This window comes from Pristiophorus japonicus, chromosome 1, assembly GCF_044704955.1.
Source record: "Pristiophorus japonicus isolate sPriJap1 chromosome 1, sPriJap1.hap1, whole genome shotgun sequence".
NCBI classification, from domain to species: domain Eukaryota; kingdom Metazoa; phylum Chordata; class Chondrichthyes; family Pristiophoridae; genus Pristiophorus; species Pristiophorus japonicus.
Window position 1 is genome coordinate 13,552,831 of NC_091977.1, and position 26,626 is coordinate 13,579,456.

General features: G+C 48.2%; 1 protein-coding gene across 1 annotated transcript in view; it reads right to left on the bottom strand.

The window, feature by feature from the left end:
- poln (polymerase (DNA directed) nu) overlaps nucleotides 1-26,626 on the bottom strand; it is a 520,953-nt gene that overhangs the window by 10,507 nt on the left and 483,820 nt on the right. The window contains exons 22-23 of the mRNA XM_070877627.1: nucleotides 13,471-13,538; nucleotides 6,662-6,723 (exon numbers count right to left, since the gene is read on the bottom strand). Coding sequence (XP_070733728.1) covers nucleotides 6,662-6,723; nucleotides 13,471-13,538 — 130 coding nt within the window. The remainder of the gene's footprint in view (nucleotides 1-6,661; nucleotides 6,724-13,470; nucleotides 13,539-26,626) is intronic.

The following is a 26,626-nucleotide window of genomic DNA, read 5'->3' on the forward strand; positions in this document are numbered from 1 at the left end:
AAATACAAGATAGTCACTAATGAACCCAATAAAGAATTCAGGAAAAACCTCTTCACCCAGAGAGTGATGAGAATGTGGAACTTGCTACCACACGGAGTGGGTGAGGCAAATAGCAGAGATGCATTTAAGGGGAAGTTGAATGAGCACTTGAGAGAGAAAGGAATAGAGGATATGCTGATAGGGTGAAATGAAGTGAATAGAGTGGAAGGAGGCTGGTTGGAGCATAAACTCCGGCATGGACCAGTTGGGTCGATTGGCCTGTGTCTGTGCATTGGTTCTATGTCATTATTTATTTTGAGAGATATTGCAGAATCAAATGGTTAAAAACTGGTATATGTGTATTTTAGATTAAGCCGTCGTTCTATGTACGATTAAGACAAAATTCAGAATTAATGGCAGTCAAGCGATTGCACCACTCTGGGCAGTGTGAGGGTGAAGCAGTATAATCCCTGGTTACAGTGCAATGACTAATTGTTAGGCTCCAGAATTTGAACCAGCGCATGATGGTAACTCAGCAATATTTCAATTAAAAAAATCATAGATTAAAGACTGGATCTGTTTTAGAGGCGGTCTGACTGCCGTGTCAACTTCCACACTGAGCCGGAAGGTGTCCAGCTCAGCAAGCTGGCCAGAGAGGGCTGACCCAGTGGCAGGGGTCTAGAGGCCACGGAGGTGTATGGTGGGGGCGGGGGGGGGTGGCTTTTACGACTTAATGACAGGTAATTGCACTTTAACAAGGTGCAAACAGCTAATTAACTGCACGAAATAGAATTTAAAGTGGTGCAGTTATAATTGACACCGATGGTGATGGCATGTGGGTAGTGGCACTTGCCCGGTAGAGGCAGTTGTCCGGGGTAAGTGGGGACAGTGTGAGTGGAGGGAACTGCTATTGCCTGTGAATTAGTTTTTATAAAGAGCATGGGCAGAGGAAACGTTACAAGGACACCCTCAAAGCCTTCTTGATAAAATGCAACAGCCCCACCGACACCTGGGAGTCCCGGGCCAAAGACTGCCCTAAGTGGAGGAAGTGCATCCAGGAGGGCTCTGAGCACCTCGAGTCTCGTCGCCGAGAGCGTGCAGAAAACAAGCGCAGGCAGCGGAAGGAGCGTGCGGCAAACCAGACTCCCCGCCCACCCTTTCTTCAACCACTGTCTGCCCCACCTGTGACAGGGACTGTAATTCCCGTATTGGATTGTTCAGTTACCTATGTACTCACTTTTAGAGTGGAAGCAAGTCTTCCTCGATTCCGAGGGACTGCCGATGAAGATGATAAAGAGCTGCAAGGAGGTGAAACAGTGTGGGATCACCGAAGTGAGTTTGAAGCAGACAAGAGGTGATTGTGCCCGACTGATTTTCAGTATCCTCTGCCCCTTTCGATCATTGCAATGCAAAGGGAAGGATCCCGTCATGAGAAAGAAATCAGCAACGTTTCAGGGGTTATTCCTGATTTTTCAGAAAACCCCACTTGCCAAATGCCCCTTCTCACTGTTACAGTGCAATAATGATGCAGTGCACTGCACTCACCTCCAAGACTCACTGAGTACTGCAGCTCATCTAGGGCATAGGAGCAGAGGGATAGGAGTGGAGCAGTCAGCACCTTCGAGCCTGCTCCACCATTCAATGAGATCGCGGCTGAATTATACCGTAAATCTATTTACCCGCCTTTAACCCCACATCCCTCGATATCCTATTCTGAGGAAGAATATACTTGCCTTAAAGGGGGTGCAACAAAGGTTCAGTAGATTGATTCCTGGGATGAGAGGGTTGTCCTATAAGGAGATATAGAGCAGAATGTGCCTATACTCTCTGGAGTTTAGAAGAATGAGGTGATCACATTGAAACGTACAAAATACTCAGAGGGATTGACAGGGTAGATGCTGAGAGGTTGTTTCCCCTGGCTGAAGAGTCTAGACCTAGGGGGCTTTGGGTTCTATTTTCCTCTTTGCCGATTTTTGGTGCCCAGGAGGATGTTTCGACGATTTTTTTGTGCTGGAAAAAAAATCGGGACTTTCGCCAAAGAATGATTTGAATTTGGCGCAGTGCTCTCCGATGTTAGTTTGCGATAAAAACTCTCTGGGCATGCGCGAAAAGCTGAAGTTGCCAGGGCAACCAGAGACGCTGAAGCAAGCTGAAGCCCGCTCCTGTCTTTGATTCATAATGACATTCGCACTGAGGGATTAGCGATCATAAAACAACTTTACCCCAAGACATAGACATCATTAGCAGTTGATCACTGCTGTATTCTGTACCCCAAAATGATTAACCTGCTCATTTCCACACCATACAATCCAGCAGTTAAAATGTGAAATCCCTGGACCCGCTGCAATCCTGGGCCGAATGGCTCCCCCACTCCCAGACTTCAACTCGCAGGGGGAGCAGGACTGAGTGGGGGCCTATTCGGCCTGGGATTGCAGCGGGTCCAGCCGGTGGGGAGCAGTCCTATCGGCCCAGAAATCTTTTTCCCTTGCTCTAAAAAGAGTTCCCTGTGGGAAAAAAAAGGTATTTTATTGTGTATTGAATTGCCTCGCTCCTGTCCTCTTGTGCTCCTGTCCTTCTGGTGGAGAGAGTTTTGGATTTCCACTCCCCTTTGTGTGAACAGTGCTTCCTGATTTCACTCTTGAATGGCCGGGCTCTAATTTTACGATGATGTCCCCTCTGGACTCCCCCCCACCAAAGGAAGTAATTTCTCTGTGTTTACCCTATCAAATCCTGTTACAATTTTAAACACCTCACTCAGATCACCCCTCAATCTCCAAAACTCAGGGGGATACATCATCATCATCATAGGCAGTCCCTCGGAATCGTGGAAGACTTGCTTCTATTCTAAAAATGAGTCCTTAGGTGGCTGAACAGTCCAATACGAGAATTAGTCTCTGTCACAGGTGGGACAGACACTGGTTGAGGGAAGGGGTGGGTGGGACTGGTTTGCCGCACGCTCCTTCCGCTGCCTGTGGTTGATTTCTGCATGCCATCGGCAACAAGACTCGAGGTGCTCAGCGCCCTCCCAGATACACTTCCTCCACTTCTTTGGCCAGGGACTCCCAGGTGTCGGTGGGGATGTTGCATTTCATCAGGGAGGCTTTGAGGATGCCCTTGTAATGTTTCCTCTGCCCACCTTTGGCTCATTTGCCGTGAAGGAATTCCGAGTAGAGCGCTTGCTTTGGGAGTCTCACGTCTGGCATGCGAACAATGTGGCCGGCCCACCGGAGCTGATCGAGTGTGGTCAGTGCTCCAATGCTGGGGATGTTGGCCTGGTCGAGGACGTTAATGTTGGTGTGTCAGTCTTCCCAGGGAATTTGCAGGATCTTGCAGAGACATCGTTGGTGATATTTCTCCCACAGGTGGATACAAGCCAAGTTTGTACAGCCTTCCTCATAATTTAATCCTTTTTGCCCTGGTATCATTCTGGTCATTCTGCACTACACCCCCTCCAGGGCCAACATATCCTTCCTGAGGGGCAGTGCCCAGAATTGAATATAGTACCCCAGATGGGGATGCGAACAGGAGAAACAGAAATGTCCTTTACGTGGTGAGGAGATAGGACCAGTAAAAATGCGAGCCAATGACCGCTAGGATCTCCTCTTGGATCCATGGATGAGTCCCAGTGTGTGATTGGGAGCACAGCCCGATCGTGTTCACACCTATTCAATTGTAGGCACCTGGTACTCGGTGTCGCAACCTCACATTCATTTAAACCGAGCTTGCAGATATGCTGGCATCATGGGCTGTGTTTCCTAGCTGTGGGGATTAATATTACAAAATTACAACCTGGCCTTTACAGTGTCTCTATGGCATTTCGTCTTCCCACCTGTGTTGCGATATCTGGCCAAAAACGAGCACTAGCCAATTGGCAGCCCGTTTTTCTCTGGCCAATCGATTCACTATCTGTTTTTCACCCAGAGATAAAGATTAAAATTACCCCAACACCTGAATTTACAAAAAATGCAATTTCAACGCTCTCCTATTCTACCCAACATTACCCAATACTATCCTACCCACTCCTACCTTACGACCCTGTTCTACCCTAACCTACCCAATCCTATCCTACCCAACTTTACCTTACTGTACCCTATTATACCCTATCCGACACAATCCTATCCTACCCAACACTACATTACCTTACTCTACCCTGTTCTACAACCTTACCCAATCCTATTCAACCTTAACCTATCCAATCTTATCCTACCCTAACCTACCCAATCCTACCCGAACCTACCCAATCCTACCCTAACCTACCCAATCCTACCCTAACCTACCCAATCCTACCCTACCCTAACTTACCTAATTCTACCCTAACCTACCCAATCCTACCCTAACCTATCCAATCTTATCCTACCCTAACCTACCTAATTCTACCCTACCCTACCCTACCCAATCCTACCCTAACCTACCCAATCCTACCCTACCCTAACTTACCTAATTCTACCCTAACCTACCCAATCCTACCCTAACCTATCCAATCTTATCCTACCCTAACCTACCTAATTATACCCTACCCTAACCTACCCAATCCTACCCTACCCTAACTTACCTAATTCTACCCTTACCTACCCAATCCTACCCTAACCTATCCAATCTTATCCTACCCTAACCTACGTAATTCTACCCTACCCTAACCTACCCAATCCTACCCTACCATAACTTACCTAATTCTACCCTAACCTACCCAATCCTACCCTAACCTATCCAATCTTATCCTACCCTAACCTACCCAGTCCTACCCTAACCTACCCAATCCTACCCTACCCTAACCTACCCTAACCTACCCAATCCTACCCTACCCTTACCTACCCAATCCTACCCTACCCTAACTTACCTAATTCTACCCTAACCTACCTAATCCTACCCTACCCTAACCTACCCAATCCTACCCTAACCTACCCAATCCTACCCTACCCTAACCTACCCAATCCTACCCTACCCTAACTTACCTAATTCTACCCTAACTTACCTAATCCTACCCTACCCTAACCTACCCAATCCTACCCTAACCTACCCAATCCTACCCTACCCTAACCTACCCAATCCTACCCTACCCTAACCTACCCAATCCTACCCTACCCTAACCTACCCAATCCTACCCTACCCTAACTTACCTAATTCTACCCTAACCTACCCAATCCTACCCTACCCTAACCTACCCAATCCTACCCTAACCTACCCAATCCTACCCTAACCTACCCAATCCTACCCTACCCTAACCTACCCAATCCTACCCTAACCTACCCAATCCTACCCTAACCTATCCAATCCTACCCTACTCTAACCTACCCAATCCTACCCTACCCTAACTTACCCAATCCTACCCTACCCTAACCTACCCAATGCTACCCTAACCTACCCAATCCTACCCTACCCTAACCTACCCAATCCTACCCTAACCTACCCAATCCTACCCTACCCTAACTTACCTAATTCTACCCTACCCTAACCTACCCAATCCTACCCTACCCTAACCTACCCAATCCTACCCGAACCTACCCAATCCTACCCTACCCTACCCAATCCTACCCTAACCTACCCAATCCTACCCTACCCTAACTTACCTAATTCTACCCTAACCTACCCAATCCTACACTAACCTATCCAATCTTATCCTACCCTAACCTACCTAATTCTACCCTACCCTAACCTACCCAATCCTACCCTACCCTAACCTACCCAATCCTACCCTAACCTACCCAATCTTACCCTAACCTATCCAATCTTATCCTACCCTAACCTACCCAATCCTACCCTAACCTACCCAATCCTACCCTAACCTACCCAATCTTACCCTAACCTACCCAATCATACCCTAACCTATCCAATCTTATCCTACCCTAACCTACCCAATCCTACCCTAACCTACCCAATCCTACCCTAACCTACCCAATCTTACCCTAACCTACCCAATCTTACCCTAACCTATCCAATCTTATCTTACCCTAACCTACCCAATCCGACCCTAACCTACCCAATCTTACCCTAACCTATCCAATCTTATCCTTCCCTACCCTACCCAATCCTACCCTACCCTACCCAATCTTACCCTACCCTACCCTACCCAATCCTACCCTACCCTACCCAATCTTACCCTACCCTAACTTACCTAATTCTACCCTACCCTACCCAATCCTATCCTACCCAACACTACACTACCTTACTCTACCCTAACCTACCCAATCTTATCCTACCTTAACCTACCCAATCATATCCTACTCTAACCCACTCAATCCTATCCTACCCTAACTTACCCAATTCTACCCTAACCTAACCAATCCTATCCCACCCAATCCTATCCTACACTAACCTATCCTATCCTAACCTACTCAATCCTATCCCACCCAATCCTATCCTACACTAACCTATCCTATCCTAACCTACCCAATCCTATCCTACCCTACCCAATCCTATCAAATCCTACCCAATATAACCCTACCCTATCCTATCCTACCTTACACTACACTACCGTACCTTACCCAACCCTATTTCATGGGTTTCACTCCTAATTCTTCCTATACAGCCATTCTACAGTTTTCAGGGCAATGATTCCCAGACTTCATTCTGTTGACACACTTTCAATGATTAACATTATGTACTTCTTTCAAAACTTCTGGAAACTGTAATTTAATTGGACTGATGCCCTTTCAGTCCTATTGCACGCACGAGTGGATCATACCTTCAGATACACTCCAAGAGCCTCCACAGATTGCAGTGATTCCATGGTGCTTTTTACAAGTCCTATAAGTGAAAAAAGAACAGTGAGTTGCCAGAGCAAGTTGGACTTTGGTTCTTATTTCGCAACGAGTCGATTAAATTGTGCTAATGAAAATCAGTATGTGCAGATTTTAAATTGTGGTCTAACTCTCGGAACGTGTAATGAGCTTGCATCAAGCTGCTTCAATAGAGACGCGAAAATATTGCACAGCATCATGTCTAACATAGTGGGGAGGATTTCCGTCTGTGACACAGATCGGGCAGGTGGGGGAGGGACACCTGCCCCGGCGAGGTAGGTGGGAGGCCAGATTGACTTTAGTGGCCAGGCCTGATTTACTGGAGGTGAGGTTCCAGCTTAGACATCTGGCCATTTGGGAGAACGGGAAATCCTTTGGGGCCACGCCACTTAAAGGCGGCCTGCAGTCTTTAAAGGGGAGGTGCCCTTCTCAAAGGTGGGCAACGTGTTATTGAGGCGGCAGGAAGCACGATGCTGGCCAGAGTACCCCGATGGAAATGCTCGTGGAACTTAAGAACATAAGAATTTGGAGCAGGAGTAGGCCATTTAGACCCTCGAGCCTGCTCCGCCATTCAATAAAATCATGGCTGATCTTCTACCTCAACTCCACTTTCCTGCACCTTCCTCATATCCCTCGATTCCCTTCATATCCAAAAAGCTATCGATCTCTGTCTTGAATATACTCAACGACTGAGCATCCACAGCCCTCTGGAGTAGAGAATTCCAAAGATTCACCACCCTCTGAGTGAAGAAATTTCTCCTCATCTCAGTCCTAAATGGCCGACCCCTTATTCTGAGACTGTGACCTCCTGGTTCTAGACTCCCCAGCCAGGGGAAACATCCTCCCTGCATCTACCCTGTCAAGCCCTGTAAGAATTTTGTATGTTTCAATGTGATCACCTCTCATTCTTCTACACACTAGAGAATATTGGCTGAGTCTGTTCAATCTCTCCTCATAGGACAATCCCCACATCCCTGGTGAACCTTCCTTGCACTCCCTCGATAGTAAGTATATCCTTCCTTAGGTAAGGAGACCAAAACTGTACACAATATTCCAGGTGTGGTCTCACCAGGGCCCTATATAATTGCAGTAAGACATCTTGGCCCCGAAATTCAGTGCCGCCAGAAAGCTGGCGGTGTTGAGAGCTACTTTCCCTGATTAGCGCCACAATCGTTGACCACAAAAAAGTGTTCCAGTCTTATTAGCCCTGCAAAGCTGAAATTTGCAGTCTTAATTGTGGCGTTATTCCCATGGGAAATTCACCCTTAGGATGATTTGGCAGCTGCCATTGCAGCACAGGCGCGAGGGAACGAGTGTATCGGTGCTGCTTTGGAGAGGATGGCCCTGGCTCTGAAAGAGTCAATTTTGATGAATGGCCACTGCAAACAGGGACCGTGAATTTCGGGGCCCTTTACTCTTATACTCAAATCCTCTTGTAATAAAGGCCAACATACCATTTGCTTTCTTAATTGCTTGCTGTACCTGCATGTTAACTTTCAGTGATTCGTGTACAAGGACACCCAGGTCCCTCTGAACACCCACATTTCCCAATCTCTCACCATTTAAAAAATACTCTATTTTTCCTAACTTCACATTTCCCCACATTATATTCCATTTGCCATGTTCTTGCCCACTCACTTAGCCGGTCTACATGCCCTTGAAGCCTCTTTGCATCCTCCTCACAACTTACATTCACGCCTGTGGAGCAGGTGAGAAATAGGAAGAACATAAGAACATAAGAAATAGGAGCAGGAGTAGGCCACTTGGACCCTCGAGCCTGCGCCATTTAATATGATTATGGCTGATCTGATCTTGGGCTCAGCTCCGCTTCCCTGCCCGCTCCCCAAAACCCTTTACTCCCTTATCGTTCAAAAATCTGTCTACCTCCACCTTAAATATATTCAATGACCCAGCCTCCACAGCTCTCTGGGGCAGAGAATTCCACAGATTTACAACCCTCTGAGAGAAGAAATTCCTCCTCATATCAGTTTTAAATGGGCAACCCCTTATTCTGAGACTATGTCCCCTAGTTTTAGTTTCCCCTATGAGTGGAAATATCCTCTCTGCATTACCTTGACGAGCCCCTCATTATCTTATATGTTTCAATAAGATCACCTCACATTCTTCTGAACTCCAATGAGTATAGGCCCAACCTGCTCAACCTTTCTTCATAAGTCAACCCCCTCATCTCAGGAATCAACCTAGTGAACCTTCTTTGAACTGCCTCCAATGCAAGTATATCCCTCTTTAAATAAGGAGACCAAAACTGTACACAATGCTCAAGGTGTGGCCTCACCAATACCTTGTACAGTTGGAGCAGGACTTCCTTGCTTTTATACTCTATCCCCCTTGCAATTAAAGGCAACATTCCATTTGCCTTCCTGATCACTTGCTGTACCTGCATTTTAACTTTTTGTGTTTCATGCACAGAACCCCCAGGTCCCTCTGTACTGCAGCATTTTGTAATCTCTCTCCATTTAAATAATAATTTGCTTTTTTATTTTTTCTGCCAAAGTGGATTAACTCACACTTTCCCACATTATACTCCATCTGCCAATTTTTTGCCCACTCACTGAGCCTGTCTATATCCCTTTGCAGATTTTTTGTGTCCTCCTCACAACTTGCTTTCCTACCCATCTTTGTATCATCAGCAAACTTGACTACATTACAGTCTGTCCCTTCATCCAAGTCATTAATATAGATTAGTTAACTAGTTGAGGCCACAGTACCGAAGGAGGTCCTATTTCCTTCAGACAGGGGCGACGGGTGCCCTGGGAAATTAGCTAGTGACAGTGGAGAGAGGTGGGTAGCCGAGTCAATGCCCGCAACATAGTTCCTAGGACCTCTGAGCAGGAAAAAATATGACATTTAAGGTGATTTAATTACATTTAAGAAGAATCAAAGGTGACATAAGGAAAAACATTTTTACGCAGCGAGTGGTTAGGATCTGGAATACACTACCTGAATGGGTGGTGGCAGCAGACTCAATTGTGCTTTCATAAGGGAATTGGATAAGAATCTGAAGGAAAAAAAATTGCAGTGCTATGGGAAAGGACGGGGGAGTGGGACTAGCTGAAGTGCTCTTGCAGAGAGCCGTGCTGTAACCATTCTATCATTCTATATTACCAGCACAGTTAAGATAAGCTGCTATTCATCGGCTCAATTTTCCCCAGTGATTTGCGCCGCTTTTTTGGAGCAGGCCACTTTTTTTGGCCTATGTTAAAAAAACTAGGGTTTCCCCAATCAATTTGCACCAGCGTAACTGTTAGTTACGATTTTTTTAGGTAAGTTTTTTTTTTCAGCCAAAGGGGCATAACCTGTCACCCGCGCCAATTCTGGCCATTTAGGCAAGTTTGGCCAGCTGAGAGTTACTCCAGTTCTTCTTAGGCCAGCAAATGTGGCCTCTGCAGAAAAACTTTCTGGAGAGTTAAGGAAATCGGTTCCGGGAAGTTCAGCAGATGCCCGGACAGCAGGAGAGGTAAAAGAGGGAGGGAGAGAGGGAGGGGAAGCCTTTCGGGTATGATTAGGTGCGGGGACCAGGAGGGAGGAGGCCATTTGGCCTGGGATAGGGGCGGGGGTGCGGATCGGGAGACCACTCGGCCAGGGCTAGGGGCGGGGGAGCAGGACTGGCAAGCCCTTCGGCCAGGGGCGGGAGCGGAATGGGAGGCTCTTCAGCCAGGGCTAGGGGCGGGAGTGGAACGGGAGGCTCTTCGGCCAGGGCCAGGGGCAGGGAGCGGAATGGGAGGCTCTTCAGCCAGGGCTAGGGGCGGGAGTGGAACGGGAGGCTCTTCAGCCAGGGCTAGGGGCGGGGAGTGGAACGGGAGGCTCTTCAGCCAGGGCCAGGAGCGGGAGCAGAACGGGAGGCTCTTCGGCCAGGGCCAGGGGCAGGGAGCGGAATGGGAGGCTCTTCGGCCAGGGCCAGGGGCAGGGAGCGGAATGGGAGGCTCTTCAGCCAGGGCTAGGGGCGGGAGTGGAACGGGAGGCTCTTCGGCCAGGGCCAGGGGCAGGGAGCGGAATGGGAGGCTCTTCAGCCAGGGCTAGGGGCGGGAGTGGAACGGGAGGCTCTTCAGCCAGGGCTAGGGGCGGGGAGTGGAACGGGAGGCTCTTCGGCCAGGGCCAGGGGCAGGGAGCGGAATGGGAGGCTCTTCGGCCAGGGCCAGGGGCAGGGAGCGGAATGGGAGGCTCTTCGGCCAGGGCTAGGGGCAGGGAGTGGAACGGGAGGCTCTTCAGCCAGGGCCAGGGGCAGGGAGCGGAATGGGAGGCTCTTCGGCCAGGGCTAGGGGCGGGAGTGGAACGGGAGGCTCTTCAGCCAGGGCCAGGGGCAGGGAGCGGAATGGGAGGCTCTTCGGCCAGGGCCAGGGGCAGGGAGCGGAATGGGAGGCTCTTCGGCCAGGGCTAGGGGCAGGGAGTGGAACGGGAGGCTCTTCAGCCAGGGCCAGGGGCAGGGAGCGGAATGGGAGGCTCTTCGGCCAGGGCTAGGGGCGGGAGTGGAACGGGAGGCTCTTCGGCCAGGGCTAGGGGCGGGAGTGGAACGGGAGGCTCTTCGGCCAGGGCTAGGGGCGGGGAGTGGAACGGGAGGCTCTTCGGCCAGGGCTAGGGGCGGGGAGTGGAACGGGAGGCTCTTCGGCCAGGGCTAGGGGCGGGAGTGGAACGGGAGGCTCTTCGGCCAGGGCTAGGGGCGGGGAGTGGAACGGGAGGCTCTTCGGCCAGGGCTAGGGGCGGGGAGCGGAATGGGAGGCTCTTCAGCCAGGGCTAGGGGCGGGGAGTGGAACGGGAGGCTCTTCAGCCAGGGCTAGGAGCGGGGGAGCGGAATGGGAGGCTCTTCGGCCAGGGCTAGGGGCGGGGAGTGGAACGGGAGGCTCTTCAGCCAGGGCTAGGGGCGGGGAGCGGAATGGGAGGCTCTTCAGCCAGGGCTAGGGGTGGGGAGCGGAATGGGAGGCTCTTCAGCCAGGGCTAGGGGCGGGGAGTGGAACGGGAGGCTCTTCGGCCAGGGCTAGGGGCGGGGAGCGGAATGGGAGGCTCTTCAGCCAGGGCTAGGAGCGGGGGAGCGGAATGGGAGGCTCTTCGGCCAGGGCCAGGGGCGGGGAGTGGAACGGGAGGCTCTTCGGCCAGGGCCAGGGGCGGGGAGTGGAACGGGAGGCTCTTCGGCCAGGGCTAGGGGCGGGAGTGGAACGGGAGGCTCTTCGGCCAGGGCTAGGGGCGGGAGTGGAACGGGAGGCTCTTCAGCCAGGGCCAGGGGCGGGAGTGGAACGGGAGGCTCTTCAGCCAGGGCTAGGGGCGGGAGTGGAACGGGAGGCTCTTCAGCCAGGGCTAGGAGCGGGAGTGGAACGGGAGGCTCTTCAGCCAGGGCTAGGAGCGGGGGAGCGGAATGGGAGGCTCTTCGGCCAGGGCTAGGGGCGGGAGTGGAACGGGAGGCTCTTCAGCCAGGGCTAGGAGCGGGGGGAGCGGAATGGGAGGCTCTTCGGCCAGGGCTAGGGGCGGGATAGCAGGACCGGCAAGGTACTCAGGGTTAGGGGCGCGGGAGCAGACCGGGAGGCCCTTCGGCCAGGGCTAGGAGATCGGACCGGCAGGTCACTTGGTTGGGGGAGCGGACCGGGAGGCCCTTCAGCCTAGGATAGGGGAGGGGATCGTCTCTGGCATCGGTAGCGGGACTTTAATAATTGGAGGTAAGTTGCTGCAATATGTTTGAATGTGTTTTTAAGTTGATGCAATGTGTTTTAATATGTTGGGAGCTGGCTGCATGCCTCACTTTCCAGCCTCAGCTTGTATTGTGTGCTTGGTTACCGTGGCAATCCGATCCTTTTGGCGCAGATCAAGGCTCCACCCCCAAAACTAAAGGACAGGTTAGGCTGCGCCAAAATGAAGAAATCAAACGGGGAAACTTAGAACATTTTTTGGGAGCGTACTTGGGCCCCCCAAAAAAGGGCGTAACTCTTCAAGTACGCCAAAAAAAAGCTTTGGGGAAAATTGAGCCCATGCATATCTCTCATACTCTCTACACAGCCCTGTAACACCAGACTTTAGCCCCAGCACCAGCAATACCTCCCTCCCCCAATCACAATGGGACACTTCACTAGACCTCCTTCTGCTGGAACTTGCACACTCAGGATCTGCTGCTGGCCGCACACCTACTGCCTTGCATGCCCTCGAGTGTCACTTCTTCCTCTTAACATGCACATTAAGTTGCCTCACAACAGGACACGCACTAACCCACGGCCACTCTCCCTGCAGGAGAAGCTGGAACAGAATGATAGAAAGGACGCACTCCCTCAGTAGTGCACTGGAGTGTCAGCCTAGATTTTGTGGAGTGGGGCTTGAACCCACAACCTTATGACTCGAAGGCAAGAGTGCTGCCCACTGAGCCACGACTGGCAGGAGAGGAGCTGGTCATACTGCGTTGAAAACTCTGACACTATTGAACAATACAAACATCATTTGCAGAGACAGGGCACGTAGCGTGGAGATGGCAAGACACAGCAGGACTTGACATTTTCCCTTCCTTTCCCCTTTCTATTTAACTTTTTTGCTCACAACCTCGATGAGGGGAGCCTAGGTCAGCTGAGCGGTGAGATTTGCAGTTCACTTTCACAACGGAGCATGTTATTCCAGCACAAGCACCAATAGCATAAGCTCCTGGTAAACTGATAATAGTGGGCAGGACTGTAATTGTAAGTTAAGGGCCAGTCAGTAAATAAGGAGGCTGCGGTTCATCTCACAAACATGAATGGTATGCGGGGTTTTGAAATAAACAAACCTGCTAGTTCCTGAATCTGGGAATCTTCAACCTCAAACAGAAGCTCATCATGAATCTGGGCTACTAGCCTAGAAAAGAGCGTTCAGGTGAGTTTACACTGACATGGTTACACTATCAACATTTACATATTAAAGGCTCTATATAGACACACATATGCACTGTTATCCCACTGACCTTTAAAGCACTTACACTCCACTGATTAGCCGCAATGGTTAATGTCACTGTCACAGTTTGCCATTTCCTTGCCTATTTCCCTGTGGAAAAGACAGGTTTTGAAATGTGCCCTGAGCAAGGCCTGCCTATAGAATGTGAGCTGTCCAGGGCAGCCCATTACTGAGTTGCGTTACTGCGGTGTCTGGGACAGATGGCTGGTAGTTAATATGGGAAGCGGCTTGCTGCAGACACCAGACAGTAGACAATTCATTAGCAACATCTAGTCGTTCAGGAAGATACCCAACACCTTGTTGTAGATGAACACTTTAGATCTGACTTCAGTTACATGGAGAGACTGGAGAAGCTGGGATTGTTCTCCTTGGAGCAGAGAAGGTTAAGGGGGGATTTAATAGAGGTGTTCAAAATTATGAGGGATTTCGATCGAGTAAATAAGGAGGGTCATTAACCAGACAACACAGATTTAAGATAATTGACAAAAGAACAGAGGGGGAGATGAGGACAGATTTTCGTTACGCAGCGAGTTGTGATGCACTGCCTGAAGCAGATTCAATAGTAACTTTCAAAAGAAAAACACTTGAAAAGGATAAATTTTCAGGACTATGGGGAAGAGCACGGGAGTGGGACTAACCGGAGAGTTGTTTCAAAGAGCCACGGGCATGAGTGGCTGAACAGCCTCTTTCTGTGCTGAACGATTCCATTATCTCTGTGGGACAGCGAGAAACGTTTGCAAAAAAATCTGGACACCAACAAGGGAGACAGCAGCAGGATGCTGCAAGAGGAGAGTTTGTACTTTCATGTTAAGTAAAGGGCCCACCAAAGTCGGCTAGCATACACGTATTCATTCATTTTGTAATACAACCAAATGTATTTAAGACAGAGATAGACAGTTTCTTAATCTATAAGGGATTAAGGGGTTATGAGGAGCGGGCAGGAAAATGAACCTGAGTCCATGATCTGATCAGCCATGATCTTATTGAATGGCGGAGCAGGCTCAAGATGTCAAGTGGCCTATTCCTGCTCCTATTTCTTATGTTCTTATGTCCTGTGATACTCACGTTAACATTTACTACAGACTGTGTTCCATCTCAATGCAGATTTCTTTCAGAAAATTATATTTTGAGGATACAGTATATAAGTAATTTGAGACATGACAAGTGGTAAGCAATGTTCCCTCTAAGCTGCAGGGCTGTAATGGGAAAGACCCCATGCAGGCCGCACACCAGATTCTCCATTGTAAATACCGCGCATGCGCGGAGATTTAAAGGGACCGCACACTACATGAAATAGGCCATGAAGAACAAATTGCAGCTCACAGGGAACATTGGTGGTAAGTGTAGCATGCTTGGGAGGAACAGGTGACTGTGGACCTATGGATTCCAAACTCTCCCCCCATTGGGGGTTTTCCTCGCCTCATGTCTGGGTCTGTTGTAGACTCATTGATAGAGGTCGATTGCCGTGATTGATCAACCAATTATCATAGGATCATGCGACTACCGGGATGGTAGACGGTGAACTAGATGGACCGAGGTCCAACACCGCCTCCAGTGCGCCAGCGCAGCCTTCGGCCGCCTGAGGAAGAGAGTGTTCGAAGATCAGGCCCTCAAATCTGGCACCAAGCTCATGGTCTACAGGGCTGTAGTGATACCCGCCCTCCTGTATGGCTCAGAGACGTGGACTATATACAGGGTATTCACCTCAAATCGCTGGAGAAATACTACGAACACTGTCTCCGCAAGATCTTGCAAATCCCCTGGGAGGACAGATGCACCAACGTCAGTGTTCTCGATCAGGCCAACATCCCCAGCATTGAAGCACTGACCACACTCGACCAGCTCCATTGGACGGGCCACATTGTACGTATGCCGGACACAAGACTGCCAAAGCAAGCGCTCTACTCAGAACTCCTACACGGCAGGCGAACTCCAGGTATGCAGAGGAAACATTTCAAGGACACCCTCAAAGCCTTCTTGATAAAGTGCAACATCCCCACTGACACCTGGGAGTCCCGGGCCAAAGACCACCCAAAGTGGAGGGAGTGCATCCGGGAGGGCACTGAGCACCTCGAGTCTCATCGTCGAGAGCATGCAGAAAGCAAGCGCAGGCAGCAGAAGGAGCGTGCAGCAAACCAGACTTCCCACCCACCCTTTCCTCCAACCACTGTCTGTCCCACCTGTGACAGAGACTGTAATTCCTCTATTGGTCTGTTCAGTCACCTGAGAACTCACTTTTAGAGTGGAAGCAAGACTTCCTAGATTTCGACAGGACTGCCTATGATGATGATGGACCTTGGTCCTTTTTTCGACTAGCAATCCTAGTGCAGAGCTGAGGGAGTGCTGCATTGTCGGAGGTGCCGTCTGTTGGATGAGACAGTAAATCGAAGCCTTTCAGGTGGATGTAAAAGATCCCAGGGCACTATTTCGAAGAAGAGCAAGGAAGTTATCCCTGGTGTCCTGGCCAATATTTATCCCTCAAGCAGTATAACAAAAAACAGATTACCTGGTCATTATCATGCTGCTGTTTGTGGGAGCTTGCTGTGCACAAATTAGCTGCCGTATTTCCGACATTAAATAAGAACATAAGAAATAGGTGCATGAGTAAGCCATACAGCCCCTCGAGCCTGCTCCGCCATTCAATACGATCATGGCTGATCCGATCATGGACTCAGGTCCACTTCCCTGCCCGCTTCCCATAACCCCTTATTCCCTTATCGTTTAAGAAACTATCTCTGTCTTAAATTTATTCAATGTCCCAGCTTCCACAGCTCTCTGAGGGAGCGAATTCCACAGATTTACAACCCTCTGAGAGAAGAAATTCCTCCTCATCTCTGTTTTAAATGGGCGGACCCTTATTCTAAGACCATGCCCCCTAGTTCTAGTCTCCCCCATCAGTGGAAACATCCTCTCTGCATCCACCTTGTCGAGCCCCCTCATAAGCTTATACGTTTCGATACGATCACCTCTCATTCTTCCGAATTCCAACCTACTCAACCTTTCCTCATAAGTCAATCCCCTCATCTTACAACAGTGACTACACCTAAAAAGTACTTAATTGGCTGTAAAGCACTTTGGAACGTCCTGAGGTGGCGAACGGCACTGTAGAAATGCAAGTCTCTCTTTCTCTACCTACGTGCTCATCTTGAGCTGGCAGTTGTCAGGAATCTTCTTTTTAAATTGTGACATATCCGACAAATGTCATCAATGGAATAGTGATAGATCACAACAGTGCGGCTAATTGCAGGAGAAAATTGACACTGTTCTAGGCAGCCAATCATGTCGACAGATACTGTGCAGGTTGATTGCCAGCCCACCAATCTGAGCGAATAGTGCGCTGTAGAGGAGTCTCACCGATGAGGGACAGGGAGCCAGCCGTGGAGGAGCAACGATGGGTGACGATCCTTATAAATCACCTTAAAATTGGAGCTGGGCCATTCATGGGTGACGTCAGGAAGCACTTCTTCACACAAAGGGTAGTGGAAATCTGGAACTCTCTCCCCCAAAAAGCTGCTGTGAAAACTAAGATGGATAGGTTTTTATTATGCAAGAATACTAAGGGTTATGGAAACAAGGTGGGTAAGTGGAGTTAAGACACAGATCAGCCATAGAAACATAGAAACATAGAAAATAAGTGCAGGAGCAGGCCATTTGGCCCTTTGAGCCTGCATCACCATTCAATATGATCATGGCTGATCATGCAATTTCAGTACCCCATTCCTGCTTTCTCTCCATACCCTTTGATCCCTTTAGCCGTAAGGGCCACATCTAACTCCCTTTTGAATATATCTAACAAACTGGCTTCAACAACTTTCTGTGATAGAGAATTCAACAGGTTCACAATTCTCTAATTGAAGAAGTTTCTCCTCATCTCAGTCCTAAATGGTTTACCCCTTATCCTTAGGCTGTGACCCCTGGTTCTGGACTTCCCCAACATCGGGAACATTCATCCTGCATTTAACCTGTCCAATCCCGTCAGAATTTTATATGTTTCTATGAGATCCCCTCTCATTCTTCTAAATTCCAGTGAATATAAGCCTAGTCGATCCAGTACCTCATTGAACGGGAGAACAGACTCAAGGGGCTGAAGGCTTCATATGTTCCAATAAGGTGCCTTCTCACTTGCCTCCTTTCAAGGCTGAAGAGTCCAAGTTTCTCGAGCTTTTCCACATAATTCAGTCCTCTACCTGGTCCGCGCTGAATCTGGATTCTAGGTTACCATCACAGGCACACCCGGGAGCACAAGCCCCTTTCAACCCTGACTGGGATGACACCCACATGGGCTTAAACAGCAAAAGGAAAAAATAAATTGGAATAGTTGCAATTTTGTATTATAAAGTCCTTGAAAATGAGTTTGATCACTTTCTCAGTCCTGGGAACCTCAGAAAGGCCTGTAACTCCCGCGTGTGACAATGAGATCCCTTCCTATTCAGTGTCTTCCAAAAGATAGATGAAAAAAAAGTTTTGATCTCCTCTTTATAGGGCCAACAGGGCTATTTAAGTCAGGTTGGTTTCCTCGTTCAGACACACACCAAGGTCCAGGGGTGTGGGCCCAATAAGCAGACACTTGCGGAACTCTGTGATGAACCAAACCGAACTTTGAGTCTGGAACTGCCAGGAGCCACTGCTGCAGGAAGCCTCAGGTTTGTTCCTGCTCTTGAAGGGGCACGACTGGTGTTTGACAGATGTTGCTCTGTGCATCTCAGGTAACTGCTGCTTCTGGCAGCAAGTTTTCCTACGAGAACCTGATAGCAACAGGAGGTCAAAGATGACTTTTATTCCCCCCAAATAGCGAGATCTGCAAGTGTCTCTTCGCCCACCTGTGTACAATGAGAATAACCTTTAGCAACGAGGAACGCTGCTGGGCCATGAATATGCAGCTCGTCTGAGGCGAGAGTGCTACCACAGCTGACACAAGCAAGGCAGAGCAGGGATCTAATGAGAGTGGGTTTCGAAGAACCACAGGCCCTATTTTTGTACTGATGACCTTAAGGTGCTTTGAACAATATGACCTTGCCAGCTGGCTTGTAGCATCTGACATAACAAGTTAGTTTCAAATGCTCTTCAAGTGCCTGTCAGCTGCCTGTCTCCAGCACCCTCACGAGAAGACTGGGAAGATGCTGGTCTGTATTGGTCCAGTCTTGGTCTCTGGGTGTGGGGTTACTGTCTTTCTGAACACTCTACAAAACAACCGTCACCCTGTTGCCAGTTTTGTTTTCTCTTTTACCCCCTGAGCAGTTGCTGGTTTGAAAAACGGCCCTGCCCAAGTGATTGAATTCTGTAACCTTGTGCTCATCATCATCGTCGTAGGCAGTCCCTCGAAATCGAGGAAGACTTGCTTCCACTCCAAAAGTGAGTTCTCAGGTCTTTAATTAAATTTCTATTAATTTTAAATAAGTAAGGTGTTTTTTTAAATTTATGTATTGTGTTTTCTTTGTTTTGGGGATATTCCCATTCATAGTAATGGGAGCTCCAAACAAACAGAGCTCCCATTACTATCAATGAGAAAATACTTCATTTCGATTGGTGGTCCGGCCCACGCGATCCCAGAATGTACTTACGTTCCTGGGATGCATGGGCCTCTGCGCTGGGCTGTGCATCTAGGCCTCGGAGCACAAGTGTTCATTCCTCCGGGACCACCAGGTATTTTCGTAATTTTTTATGCAGTCCGAGGGCCGCAATTTCTGGGCCATAATGAAATACAATGACTGTTATGATGTATGTAAATGTCATCATCATCATAGGCAGTCCCTCGAAATCGAGGAAAACTGGCTTCCACTCTAAAAGCGAGTTCTTAGGTGACTGACCAGTCCAATACGGGAATTACAGTCTCTGTCGCGGGTGGGACAGACAGTCGTTGGAGAAAAGGGTGGCTGGGGAATCTGGTTTGCCGCATGCTCCTTCTGCTGCCTGCGCTTGATTTCTGCATGCTCTTGCCGACGAGACTCGAGGTGCTCAGCGCCCTCCCGGATGTTCTTCCTCCATTTAGGGCAGTTTTTGGCCAGGACTCCCAGGCGTCGGTGGGGATGTTGCACTTTATCAAGGAGGCTTTGAGGGTGTCCTTGTAACGTTTCCTCTGCCCACCTGGGGCTCGCTTGCCGTGTAGAGTGCTGGCTCTACTCATGCAAGCCGTGATCCTGACCAACGGATCCACCACAGACCTAATCCACGTCCGCACCGGGGTCAAGCAGGGCTGCTTGCGCCAACCTGCTTCTCGATCTTCCTCGCTGCAATGCTCCACCTCACACTCAATAAGCTCCCCACTGGAGTGGAACTAAGCTATAGAACCAGTGGGAACCTGTTCAACCTTCGTCGCCTCCAGGTCAGATCCAAGACCGTCCCATCCTCTGGCGTCGAACTACAGTAAGCGGACGACGCTTACATCTGTGCACATTCAGAGACTGAACTCCAAGTCATCGTCAACATCTTCACCGAGGCGGACGAAAGCATGGGCCTTACACTAAACATCCATAAGACAAAGGTCCTCTACCAACCTGACCCCGCCACACAGCACTGTCCCCCAGTCACCTTATGCTACTGTTTGCTTCCCAACCATACTGTGGATCAATTCACCCTGCTATCCTTATCGTCTCTGCAGAAAGCCGCTGTCGGGGCCACTACACGAGACGTTCCACAGGTTCTATCAGCTTGCTTTGACTCTCTTAATTTCTGCACATCCACAAGTATAAGATCAATATCATCACAAATGAAAGAGTGTTAATGATTCACCAGCCATGGATATGGCTACACAGAAAAGGAGAAAATAAATAACCTTGTACGATAGAAAGACTTGGGTTTATATAGCGCCTTTCACGACCACCAGACGTCTCAAAGCGCTTTACAGACAATGAAGTACTTTTGGAGTGTAGTCACTGTTGTAATTAGGAAATACAGCAGCCAATTTGCACACAGCAAGCTCCCACAAACAATAATGTGATAATGACCAGATAATCTGTTTTTTTGTTATGTTGATTGAGGGATAAATATTGGCCAGGACACCAGAGATAACTCCCCTGCTCTTCTTTGAAATAGTGCCATAAGATCTTTTACATCCACTTGAGAGAGCAGACGGGGCCTCGGTTTAAAAGACGGCACCTCCAACAGTGCAGCACTCCCTCAGCACTGCACTGGAGTGTCAGCCTAGATTTTTCTTGTGCTCAATGAGCTCTCTCCAAACGTGCTGCGGAAAACACATCCTGCCAGTCTCCTCTAACACGATCAGAACTCTCCTCTGTAACTATCTTGGGCGTTAATGAATCTTACAACACAGAACAGGCCATTCAGCCTAACTGGTGCGTGCCGGTGTTTATGCTCCACATGAGCCCCCTCCCACCCCTCCTAACCCTATCAGCAAATCATTCTATTCCTTTCTCTCTTAAGTGTTTAAAAAGAAAAATGAAAGACTTGCATTTATATAGCGCCTTTCACAACCACCGGATGTCTCAAAGCACTTTACAGGCAATGAATGACTTTTAAAGCATAGTCATTGTTGTAATATGGGAACAGATGGTTTATTTGGAACACCGTAAATGCATCTATGCTATTGGCCTCAACTTCTCCCTGTGGTAGCGAGTTCCACATTCTATGAACTGTGCTTTCAAACTCCCAACTGTCTGGCCTTTGATCCTTCCCCCCCCGTTTAACCATAATATTTTGGCAGCTGTTCATTTACTCAACCACTCCTCCATCTTCAATGTCCCTGTCCCTCTGGTGAGGCTGCCACCTTTCTTCCCTCAAATCCAAGGGGTGCAGACTTTGGGCGTATCTGGTACAAAACCAGTTGAACCATCAAGCACCAGACCTAGCTGGGCACATCCAGCACTATTTGGCCTCTTTCTCCTGCCAAACCTGTCCATTAGTCCAGTGTCATCCTTTGTAAACAAAAATTCATTCTCGAGATGTGGGCATCGTTGGCAAGGCTGGCATTTTTTGCTCACCATTAGTTGCCCTGATTTGATAGAACTGAGTGGCTTACTAGGCCACTTATAGAATCATAGAAGTGTACGGCCATTTAGCCCACTGCATCTGCACCGGTCAAAAAAGAATTATCCAACCTGCTCCCACCTTCCAGCTCTTCGGGCTCAATTTTTCCAGGTAATTTGCGCTATTTTTTCTGGCATAATTATTTAATTCAAAGTATCCCCCCTGGAATCTGCACTGGTGTAACTGCTTTAGTTACGATTTTTCTAGGTTAGGTTTTTTTGATGTCATAGAGTTCCTTCATGTCTGCACCATTTTCAGCATTTTTCGCAGTTTACCCCAAATGTTTTTATCCTAGGTCAGCGTATCTGGCCACTCCCGAGAAACCTTCTGGTGAGTTAACAGAAAGCAGCGCACATTGAAAAATCGGCACTGAAAGGCGCCATTGTTTCTCATCGAAGTTTTTGGAGGGAGTCTCTAACACTTGAAATATCCATAATAAAGTTCAACTTTTTTTACATTTCAATGGAGTACATGGAAGTTTCTTCGATTTCCAGTTTTTAAATGTGGTAAGGGTTTCTGCCTCTACCACCCTTTCAGGCAGTGAGTTCCAGACCCCACCAGCCTCTGGGTGAAGAAATTTCCCCTCAAATCCCCTCTAAACCTCCTACCAATTACTTTAAATCTATGCCCCCAAGATGTTGACCCCTCTGCGAAGGGAAATAGGTCCTTCCTATCTACTATATCAAAGCCCCTCATAATTTTATACACCTCAATAAGGTCTCCCCTCAGCCTCCTCTGTCCAAATAAAACAAACCCAGCCTATCCAATCTTTTCTCATAGCTGAAATTCTCCAGTCTAGTCAACATCCGTGGAAGCAAGTCATCCTCAACCCTGAGGGACTGCCTATGATGACGATGATGAAATCTCCTCTGTACCCTCTCTAGTGCAATCACATCTATCCTGTAATGCGGTGACCAGAACTGCATGCAGTACTCTAGCTGTGGCCTAACTAGTGTCTTATACAGTTCAAGCATAACCTCCCTGCTCTTGTATTCTATGCCTTGGCTAATAAAGGCAAGTATTCTGTATGCCTTCTTAACCATCTTATCTATCTGACCTGCTACCTTCAGGGATCTGTGGACATGCACTCCAGGGTCCCTTTGTTCCTCTACACTTCTCAGTGCTACATTGAATGTGTATTTCCTTGCCTTGTTAGCCTTCCCCAAATGCATGACCTCACACTGCTCCGGATTGAATTCTATTTGCCATGGTTCTGCCCACTTGACCTGTTCATTGATATCTTCCTGCAGCCTACAACTTTCTTCTTCATTATCAACCACACAGCCGATTTTAGTGTCATCTGCAAACTTTTTAATCATACCCCCCTACATTCAAGGGGGTATGATTTATGAAAGGGATTTATGAAAGGGAAATCATGCTTGACAAATCTTCCGGAATATTTTCAGGATGTAACTAGTAGAGTGGATAAGGGAGAACCAGCGGATGTGGTATATTTGGACTTTCAAAAGGCTTTTGACAAGGTCCCACACAAGAGATTAGTGTACAAAATTAAGGCACATGGTATTGAGGGTAATGTGTTGACGTGGATCGAGAACTGGTTGGTAGACAGGAAGCAAAGATTGGGAATAAACAGCTCCTTTTCAGAATGGCAGGCAGTGACTAGTGGGGTGCCTCAGGGTTCAGTGCTGGGACCCCAGCTATTTACAATATACATTAATGATTTAGATGAAGGAATTGAATGTATATCTCCAAGTTTGCAGATGACACTAAGCTGGGTGACAGTGCGAGCTGCGAGGAGGATGCTAGGAAGCTGCAGGGGGAGTTGAACAGGTTAGGTGAATGGGCAAATGCATGGCAGATGCAGTATAATGTGGATAAGTGTGAGGTTATCCACTCTGGTTGCAAAAACAGGAAGGCAGATTATTATCTGAATGGTGACAGATTAGTAAAAGGGGAGGTGCAACGAGACCTGGGTGTCATGGTACATCAGTAATTGAAGGTAGGCATGCAGATACAGCAGGCAGTAAAGAAGGCAAATGACATGCTGGCCTTCATAGCGATTTGAGTATAGGAGCAGGTAGCTCTTACTGTAGTTGTAAGTTGTTGAGGCCAGTTCATTAGATATATTCAAAAGGGAATTAGATGTGGTCCTTATGGCTAAAGGGATCAAGGGGTATGGAGAGAAAGCAGGAATGGGGTACTGAAGTTGCATGATCAGATATGATCATATTGAATGGTGGTGCAGGCTCGAAGGGCCGAATGGCCTACTCCTGCACCTATTTTCTATGTTTCTATCTGACCAGTCTGCCACATGGGACCTTATCAAAATCCATATACATTACATCAAATGAACTACCCTCATCGACCCTCCTTGTTCCCTCCTCAAAAAATTAAATCAAGTTAGTCCTTAACAAATCCATGCTGACTGTCGTTGATTAATTCATGTCTTTCGAAATGAAGATTTCTCCTGTCCCTCAGAATTTCCCCCAATAATTTTCCCATCAGTGAGGTTAGGCTGACTGGCCTGTACTTACTGAGTCTAACCCTTTCTCTCTTTTTAAACAAAGGTACAACTTTAGCAGTCCTCCAGTCCTCCGGCACCTCACCTTCAGCCAGAGAAGATTAGAAAATGATGGTCAAAGCCTTGGCTACTTCCTCGCTTGCTTCTCTTAACAGCCTGGGATACATTTCATCCGGGTCTGGGGAGTTATCCACTTTTAAAGTTGCTAAACTCCTTAATACTTCCTCTCTCACTATGTTTATTTCATCTAATATTTCACACTCCTCCCTGATTGCATCGCCCTTCTCTTTTGTGAAAACAGACGCAAAGTATTCATTGTAAGAACTGTATCCACATCTTCAGCCTCCACACACAGATTACCTTTATGGTCTCTAATAGGCCCTACTCTTTCTTTAGTTATCCTCTTGCTCTTAATATATTTATTAACTAAATTAATTAAATAAATCTGGAATGAAAAGCTGTGGTGACCATGAAACTACTGCATTGTCGTAAAAACTCTTCTGGTTCACTAATGTCTTTTAAAGAAGGAAATCTTCCGTCCTTAACTGGTCTGGCCTGTATGTGACTCCAGACCCACAGCAATGTGGTTAACTCTTAACTGCCCTCTGAAATGGCCTAGTGAGCGACTTGGTTCCATCAGACCACTATGACAAAGTCGGTGTGGGAGTGCCTTCACCACACGGACTGCAGCGGTTCAAGAAGGCGGCTCACCACCACCTTCTCAAGGGCAATTAGGGATGGGCAATAAATGCTGGCCTTGCCAGCAACGCCAACATCCAATGAAAAAAAAAGTGTTGAGGTGTTGGGGGACTAGGAACACCTCAAAGGCACATGCTCAAATATAAAATTGCACTTCCAGTTCATAATATCCCTGACTCACCTGAACAAAAATGAGAATATAATTATTAAAGGGATAATTATGTTTTTCATTGTGTCGATAGACAATAATATGGATCATGTTACATCACGGTGTCTCACGACTTGTGTGTCACATCTTTGGGATGAAAATGGCACGCGGGACTTCTTTCTACCCAAAGATAATGAATTTGTCCTTTAACAGGCAGTGACACTTGGCAAGAAACTAATAAGAGAGGCTGGGAAAATATCTGGATGAATGATCATTTATTTAACTTCACTTGATATTTATTCAATTTTAAATATGACACAAGGTCTATCATACTCCATCAATGTTAAAGGCGTTTAAGGCTGTGACAATGAATAGACATTGGGGAGCGAGCTTTTGCCATTGTTAAGTTATCAACCAGCCAGTTCAGTTTATCCTCCAATGAATGTTTGACTCAGTGGTGAGCACTCTCAGCTTTGAGTCTGAAGGTCATGGGTTCAAGCCCCACTCTAGAGACATGAACACATTGTCCAGTTTAATGCTTCAGTGCAGTACTGAAGGAGTATTGCACTGTCGGATGTGCCGTCTTTCAGCTGAGATGTTAAACCGAGGCCCCAGGCGGAGGCGAAAGATCCCATGGCACTGTTTTGAAGAAGAGCAGGGGGAATCCTCTCCCAGTTTGAAACATAGAAAATAGGCCATTCGGCCCTTCGAGCCTGCACCGCCATTCAATAAGATCATGGCTGATCATTCCCTCAGTACCCCTTTCCTGCTTTCTCTCCATTGTATATACGCAAGTTCTTTTTTTGACTTCACTGCTCCTGGTTAATGAAAAGCACACTGGAAACACAGCACACTGGAAACACAGGTCGGCTCAACAGGTGAATGAATGGCAAATGGCTAAGATTGCCAAGGTGAAGAAAATCATCTTTTCATGGAATAACATTGAAGATGTAGTGACCGGCTTCAGAAAGCAGTTTTGTTGCAGTTACTGCCTTCCTCTCCAGGTGTGAAGATCCAGATGCTTGGCTCCCTGCCAGTATCTGACCCACCAGTCTTCATGCAGCAGCCCTGACAAGGATGAGAAGTTAATTCACTCAGAGGGTGGTGAACCTTTGATATTCTCCACCCCAGAGGGCTGTGGCGGCCCAGTCGTTGAGCATATTCGAGGCTGGGATCGATTATTTTTTGGATTCTTAAGGGAATCAAGGGAGATCACGTGGCTCCGGTTGGGGTGGAGTGTAGAATGTTGCGGTGCAGGGGGTGTCGCAGTTGTGTGGGGCGGACTGGCTGGGCTGGGTGCTCCAAACCTTTCCGCCATTGTTCATTGTTCGTTGGTTTATAAGTAACCTTCAGGGCTGCTGACCGAGGGCCGTGCGGCTCTTTGTCGGCCGGCGTGGACACGATGGGCCGAAATGGCCTCCTTCTGCGCTGAAAGATCTGCGCTATGTTCTATGTTTCTATACGGGGATAGTGCGGGAAAGTTGAGTTGAGGTTAAAGGTCAGCCATGATCTTACTGAATGGCGGAGCAGGCTCGAGTGGCCGAATGGCCTACTCCTGCTCCTATTTCTGATATTTCTTATGAATGTCAGCGGGGTACCAAAGGCCACACTCCTGCTGGATAGGAATGAGGAATTGGGAAGCTAGCTGAAATTCCGCTCCCTAACCCTTCATCTTGTTTC